This window comes from Lactuca sativa, chromosome 1 (assembly GCF_002870075.4).
Source record: "Lactuca sativa cultivar Salinas chromosome 1, Lsat_Salinas_v11, whole genome shotgun sequence".
Lineage (NCBI taxonomy): Eukaryota > Viridiplantae > Streptophyta > Magnoliopsida > Asterales > Asteraceae > Lactuca > Lactuca sativa.
The window spans coordinates 1,647,821-1,656,371 of NC_056623.2; the positions used below are offsets into that span (position 1 = coordinate 1,647,821).

The following is an 8,551-nucleotide window of genomic DNA, read 5'->3' on the forward strand; positions in this document are numbered from 1 at the left end:
TTAGCTGATTGCTCACTTGGTTATAACACCCTAAAACTAATTTATATAATAACAAAAACGTTAATATTTAAATAATAAATAAATTACAAAAAACATTTTTTTGTAAATAAAACAAAATGTATTTTAGTCGTATTACAAAAAAAAATTGTTTTTTACAAACAATTTGTATGTATTCATTTTACGTAAAATATTTTTTTTTTTATTTCTTTAAAAAATAAGTTTTCATATAAAAATATGTTTTCGTATATTATATTTTTTTATGTCTTTAAATAATAATAATTAACAATACTCATGACATAAAAAAATGTATAAATTCTGTTGAGCCGCTAGTTCTAAAACCGTTTTTTCAGTTATATATATTAAAAACAACTTAACAACGATTATGTTATGTATCTAAACAATTTATACATTTTTTTTTATATCAATAGTACTATTAATTATCGTTATTTTAAAAAGATATATCACTATTTCTTTTTATCTTCATTTCAATCATACGATTTAAAACTTGCAATTAAGATGAAATACGTATTTTAAATAAGATATATAACCGAATAGGTTTTTATGTTTTTTTAAATACATATAACCAGAAAACGGTTTTTAGAAAACTGTTTTTCGGTTATATATATTTAAAAAAAATGAAATACGTATTTTAGAACTAGCGACCCCATAGAATTAATATATTTTTTTTATGTCACGAGTAGTGTTAATTATTATTATTTCAAAGACATAAAAAAATATAATATATGAAAACATATTTTTTATATGAAAACTTTTTTTTTTTAAAAAATAAAAAAATATATTTTACGTAAAATAAATACATACAAATTCTTTGTAAAAAACAATTTTTTTATAATACGACTAAAATACTTATTGTTTTATTTAAAAAAAAAGTTATGTAAAAAATGTTTTTTTTTGTAGTTTATTTATTATTTAAATATTAACGTTTTTGTTATTATATAAATTAGTTTTAGGGTGTTATAACCAAGTGAACAATCAGCTCAACTCGTTAAGATTTTGGTCAAATAAAGGGGGGTGGAGGTCGTGAGTTCGAGCCTTCCCCCTTACCTTCTAATAATTAATTTATTTTTTCTAACAAATTTCAAAAATGGTCTCTGTGGTTTTTCAAATGTCATGAATTCAGTCTTTCTGTACTTGAAAAGACGAAAATGCTCTTACAGATTTAGTCCCTAACGGCGTTTTACTAACGGTGTTAGTAAAAAAGGCAAACTTTGCAAGTTTCGCAAACCACAAGGACCATTTGAATAAAAAAATTAATAGAGACTGGCTTTGTGACTTTTGGTAAACCACAAGGACCATTTTTGTAATTTTATCTAAAATAAAATTAGGCGTTAAAAAAAGAAGTCACAAACTAAATAAAAGATATGAGAAAATAAAAAATGAAAAATATGTGTGTATGAAAGAGATACATTAAATCCACGAAGTTGCATCGTTTCTTGAAATTCTCATCATCAAGAAAAACACCAAATCCAGGAAGTGACTCCTGTGCGAAAGTGTTCCGTTGGAGCGATCGATTTCACAATCACAGGTCCTTTTCAAAGCTTTCAATCCTTCATTTCCGTGTTTTTTTTTTTCTTGTTTGTTTTTTTCCCGCATACCATACCAATCTCATCATACTCGTATGATTTTATTAGGAATTTGGATCTTCTTGTGATAAGGAATTCAATTCGATTCTAGAATTCGAAGTTTGCAGATAATTTGGTAGTGTTGTGGGTAAGATACCTACCTTCAACCGAGACGATGGACGTAGGTTCTTATCGCGCGACAAACATTTGCAGTCACTGGTAATAATAGGGTTTCTTTTTCTTGAAAATTGTTGCGTGATTTTGAGATTTCTTATTTAATATGATATTTGTTGCATTGCATATGGGATTTTATGAGGTTAAGTGAAACAGTTGGTTATACGTAGCCTGTAGGCATAGAAAGATTTGTGTTTGGTGCGAAAAGTGTTTGAGGTTTTTAAGCTAGGGTAGTTGTTAACTGACGATTTGATTGTCTCGTCTGGCATCTATATCCATTATATCCCGATTTGAAATGTTAGATCATACCAACGGGAGCTTGAAATTGCAAGTAATCTTTGATGGTTTCATATATATATATATATATATATATATATATATATATATATATATATATATATATATATATGATGCCATTAAATACAAAAGGTTCTGTTATCCTATTCCTATTGATGTCTTCTTTTCCATATCTCTTGTTCTAGTTTTTATGTTGGTTTAACTTTTTGAAAATATATACTCTATATTGTTTGGATAAGTAAGTGTTAAGAGTTGAGAATATAAAATTGGTGAAGAAAAAAAACGAGAATAATAATGTAAGCATGATTGTGCAGTGACAGAGCGATTCCGTCTTCGAATATCGATCTGCATTATTTTCACTGCTCGCGCAATTTAGAAAAATGTAAACTCTGTGATGAAATGGTTCCCAAAAAACACGCTGAAGAGCATTACTCCAACACCCATGCTCCGGTATGTAGTCAGTCATTCAGTCAGGTTATTATATACATATTGGCTTTAAAAAAATTAATAAGTGAAAAAGAAACAAGAGCTGAGAGGACACGCACACACACAGGTATCATGTTCATTGTGCAGCGAGAGCATGGAACCTGAAAGCCTGGCTGCACACCAACGTGAACATTGCCCCAAACGAATCGTGACATGTGATTACTGTGAATTCCCTTTGCCTGCAATCGACTTATTTGAGCATCAGGTAACCAATAATCAATCTTTCTTTCCAAAATATTTGAAATACCAATTAATCATTTCTTTTAAAAATACCAATTACCAGGAAGTCTGTGGAAACAGGACAGAGCTCTGCAATCTGTGCATCAGATACATCAGATTACGTGAGAGAATGGCCCATGAACTCACTTGTAACGGTGTCCCAGATACCACTGCAGAAGCTTCCAGGTTTAAAAAACTTTTTACTTTTTTTTTTCAACAAAAAAATATACTCCACTATATATTTAAGAAGTGTTAGGTTTGAATGTTTGTTTGTTTGATGTTTGATGTTTGTGAATTAGGGCGAGGGAAGGTGAAAGAGAGCATGGGGGTGGGGCAGCTAGAAGAAGGCCGCGACCCCCACCACAAGAATTCTCTACAAGAAGACTTGTATTCACGATAGCCATAACTGGAATAGCTGTTGTCTTGGGCTCTCTCATGTTCCAGAGGAAACCACAAAATACTGACCTCCGTTAAAACTTATAACTCTTAAACCAACCCTAAACTCAAATTCTTTCTTTTCTTTACTGTAAAAAAAAGGAGAAAATTTATATGTTTGATTTGGTTTTGCATCTCAGATATTCATTCCTGTTCACTGACCTTTGACCTCATTATACCAACCAAATTTATGCTTTCTTATAGTATTATAATATTATTATATGCATGTTAATAACGTTACTCTTTGCATTGTGCCTAGTAATTGAATCATGCAAACATCATTCTTTCAATAATGGATGTTAAAAGCCGCATCTATTGGTGCAATTGATATATCATATATTGGAAATTTAATTATACCTTCAAATACGGTTTGCTTGTATTTCTGTATGTATACGGTATAAATATTAGAATTGGTTTCTGATGTATCAATGTACAAACTCTTCTTAAACGAGACCAGCTCTAAGTCACCGGGTGTTCACTTAATGAACTAATGAGTTACATACTTAGTCTATATATATATATATATATATATATATATATATATATATATATATATATATATATATATATATATATATATATATATATATATATATATATATATATATATATATATATATATATATATTGTATATGTGTGTTTAATCTTCATCTAATCTCAACATAACTTAACATATTCAGACATATACCATACCATATAATATACTTTTATGATGAGAGTCTAGTGATTGAGGTAAGTAATATTGTAATTGTTTTGTGATTTACCCCTATCTCATCAGTGTGGGTCCAAATGGTGAGGTTTGCATTTTTTTTTTAAAATCTATTTATATTAAGATACATACCATACATTTCATGGTTTTCATAATGCCTGCTAGCTTTGCTTAATTATTTTTGGATGTGTAATTTTAGACATTTTTCATTTACATATTCCAAAAAAATACTTCTCATACAATTTTAATGAAAATAACTATTAACATTGGAAATTCATGATAAGATGTGATGGAAAAAATCTTGATAGAAAAATAATACCAAGCTTAGCTCACAAGTTATTACTAATTTATATCATATAGTTTGATTAATATTTCATAAAAATCATATGTTTTGTTCGGTTAAACTAGATTTATAAAAGTTCTTATATGAAAAGTCATTTGTTATTTAATATCATTTATATACGGATGGGTAAAATTATCATTTAATTAGTTCAAACAGTTTTTTTGGTTTAATAAAAAAACAAGTTTAATATATAAGATATTTTCATTGTTTTATGGCCTACTTAAATAAAAAGATTTATTAATCAATAATCATCTTTCTTTTCTCTTATGATCACTTTGTTTTAATTTAAATTATCAATTTGGTGCTTAGGGTAGTTAATATAAATGGATTTAGACGAAACCACGTAATCAATATGATGATAAACGTATAGCCGTATAGGTATGACACATACCGTTTTTATAGTTTTTGTGTTAAACTATAATTGAAGATGGTATAAAAAGTATAATTACGTTTTTATCTATTTTGCTAGTTATGTGTAAAAATTGTATATGAATTTGGGTTGCGTAATTAGATATCTCGAAGTTAAGACTCTTATTAATTTAGTGTCCTAAAAAGATAAGTGGCGTTGGTACTCGTGGTATCAAATATTCAACCGAGTTTGAGCAGGTACGGACACATGATTTAAGAATAAGGGGCTGACGTCGTAAAAATATATTCAAGTATATCTTATATCAAAATAAAGTGAAAGAGTCTACAATCTTGAAAGAGAAAATGACTAAAAATTCTTTTAAGTAGAAGTTATACCGATTATTACATAAATGACATTTTGAAAAGTTTTCAACTAATAGTAAACATTGATTTATAATTCTCCATTAACATGCTAATGTTAAAGTTATCTTAATTAAAAATACATATGTTTCATTATATTAATTATACTCGTGATATACTCATTATCGATATAAGAAACAAAATACCATTTATAATAATATAGTTAATGGAAATTAAAAAATTATTGAATACACAAGAAAATTAAAAAACATATCTTGTTCTTTAAATGGAGAAGATATTTTAAATGGAAAAGATATTGTAGTACAGTAGCCAAGTAGCAACAAATAAAAAAGTTGTTGGCGATGGGCTATAAACATATGAAATGAGCTTATCTAATTAGTACACTAAAAATGTTGGGGTGGCTGGACATCCGGCAGCCACTGTAGTAACTCCCCCGCTGAGTTTGAGTACCTTGTTATAAATAACATAATTCTTTCTTGAGTAAATTACTGAAATCGTTCTTATGGTTTGGTCAAAATGCACATTTGGTCTTTAACTTTTTATTTTTTGCATTCGGAGCGTCCCTATGGTTTTCTTTTGTTGCATTTTTCGTCCCTTACATACATAAAGTTAGGGATCAAACACGCAATTTTGACCAAACCATAAGGACGAAAAACACAACAAAATCAAACCACAGAGACTATCCGAGTGCAAAAAAAAAGTTAGCTACAAACATAAATTTTGACTAAACCATAAGGATGATTTCAGTAATTTACTCTTCTTTCTTTCTTTTAACTTAATGCAAAACAGAAATTATGGTTAAAACTTAAATGATATTTTAATGTAATTTAGTCTCGTTGTTTTTCTTCTGTTTGTGCAATGAAGTAACCTTTTTATTATAATTTTCAAGGTTCTAAATAACGTTAGATATGATTTGACGGCAATGTAATTATGTTAAGTCTCAAGTTTTTTCGAGTCATTTCGTTTGTAAGACATTACTTAAGACGACAATTTTGTATATAATTAATAAATTTATATAAATTTTTTATTATTATTCATTTTTATATATACATTTAACGTAATGCGATATTTTGTTAAAGCTTGACGGCAAATACAAACATCGGAGTCATAATATACAATGACGTCTTTTTAAAACATTACTAATTTTAAATAAAACATGTAATGATGCTTCTTTTCGAAGCAAAAATATACAATTGTTGACAACAAGTCAACAAAAATGATATTCTCTAACATGAAATCGGATAAATACTTTTATATATATATATATATATATATATATATATATATATATATATATATATATATATATATATATATATATATATATATATATATATATATATATATATATATATATATATATATATATATATATATACCTTATGTATTAGCTATATGCCTATATGTAACAAAGAGTTTTGGCTTAATATAATTTTAATATATTCTTCTTTTCCAACATATGATATTATTTTACTATAATATTACAACATTCTTTATGCCTACTAAAGGTATTTAATATTCTATATATCTAACAAAAGATTTCATCATTATGAAAATAATATTTTTTTGTTATTCTCGTATCGAAGTTTAATTTTACACTAAGACAAGATTCTATATCAGATAAATAATATCTAAAATAATATATTTTGTGAGATAAGAGAGTATAATAAGATTGTAGTAAGATATTATTATGTTTTTCTTTTATTAAAAAATGTTATGGCTTTATCATTAATTATCCCAAAATATATGAACTTCTATGATAATTACGGACTAATATCCCAAATGTGTAAATGTTTACCGATTTTTTGGTCATTTTCCGTAAACAATTTGTAGTAATTTGTCCTTTATTGTTCAAAAAAATTAAAAGTAAAATGACGACTTAATCGATAATGTGCTTAGAATATATGGAACCACAAAACATTTCCTTATTTCTTTCTACATCTCTCTTAGATGTTTATCATTTTTTTCTCCTTTGATTCCTATTTCGATACCGATTTGGTTGTTTCTCTCACATTCCATGCAATATGTAATTAAGTCATATGAGAATAATGAACTTTGAGATGTATTTTAGTTAATTTGGAATGGTGAATGACATTTATATTTCTCGTCATAATAACAAGAATGGAAAGAGATTGCAGGGTTTTTACGAGTAGACAATCTGAACCTTCTTAATTTTTTTTATATCAATTTTTTTCACATTAATTAATTAAATATACGATAAATTTAAAAGATTGAGTTTTGTTATACAAAAAGGCTTAGCGGCGCAGAAAAGGAACACATCAAAATAAGTCGAAGGTAATGTGTTGTAACAACCCGATTTTTTAAAAAATTTTAAACTTTTATTTTCATAACATCAATCATAGTAAATATAAAAACCCAATACATATCCATGTTATTTTGAAAATTCATACTACAAAGCGCTAAATGTGAAAACACCGGAGAATGCATGCCTCATCATCAAGCCGGGCCCTTGCCCTTATCAATATAAGTACCTGAAACATACAAATAAACTGTAAGCACAAGCTTAGTGAGTTTCCCAATCACACAAATCATATAATCACATAATGTCATGCTCATACATATACATACAAATTGCCATGGACTCCCTCCATGGTCTTCAATGGAATGTCATGGGCTACCCCATGGTCTTATATCCTCATACCATGGGCTCCCCCTATGGTCTTGACAAGTGCCATGGGCTCCCCCATGGTCTTCACATAAACCCATACATAAATCAAATAACAGATCATTTCCCATTCAATACAACCATATCATATCAATTAATGGGCCGACCTTGGTGCCTTCGACCCATGAGTGTGGTGAGAAGACTCACCTCAAATACTGACAATAGTTGAATACTCCATGGCTCGGATTATCTACTCTACTCAGTCCCTAAACATAAATAGCTCCTTAGATTCAACTCAATACTTCAAAACCTAAGAGTCAACATTAGTCAAAGTCAAAGTCAAGGTCAACATTCCGAGTTGACTCAACTCGTCGAGTTCCCTTGTTAACTGGCCGGATCGTGAAAAGTCCCACCAACTCGTCGAGTTCAATCATGAACTTGTCGAGTTGGCCAGAAAACCAACCTCTTAATGCATTAATCTATTTCCTTTAAATCCAAAGACTCTAAACCTCATATACCTTTCAAAATGATGTCTAGAAGGGTAAAGTTTCCAACTTTACCCTCAAGGATCATCCATAAAGCTTCAAGCTCAAACCCTAGGTCCTTTTAAGAGGGTCTTGACCCATTAACCCCTTAAACCCTCACTCCAATGTTCCAAAACACAGATATGATGTCCCAAAGTAGGAAAAACACGTAAAGTTTCCAACTTTACGTCCATGCATGCTAGAATACCCTCTAAGGCTCATTTATGACTTCATAATGGACATATTGCATGAATGGGACACAGGGACCAATAAAGTTTGCAACTTTAAGCTTCAAGAGGTCATGAAGGGGTCAGATCTAGCTTGACAACCCGTGGAATCTACATTTTTTGGACAACTCAACCAAAACCCCAAAATCATGCTTAAACTTCAAATAAGGAGATCTAGATGAATACATGACAAGGAAA

General features: G+C 28.9%; 1 protein-coding gene across 1 annotated transcript; it reads left to right on the forward strand.

Moving 5' to 3' along the window:
* The first annotated feature begins 1,398 nt into the window (after window positions 1-1,398).
* LOC111894689 (uncharacterized) lies at window positions 1,399-3,400 on the forward strand. The gene is made up of 6 exons (XM_023890775.2): window positions 1,399-1,546; window positions 1,653-1,802; window positions 2,369-2,504; window positions 2,608-2,745; window positions 2,824-2,945; window positions 3,059-3,400. The coding sequence occupies exons 2-6, from the start codon at window positions 1,759-1,761 to the stop codon at window positions 3,231-3,233; spliced, it is 615 nt and encodes a 204-aa protein (XP_023746543.1). The 5' UTR covers window positions 1,399-1,546; window positions 1,653-1,758; the 3' UTR covers window positions 3,234-3,400.
* The last annotated feature ends 5,151 nt before the right edge of the window (window positions 3,401-8,551 follow it).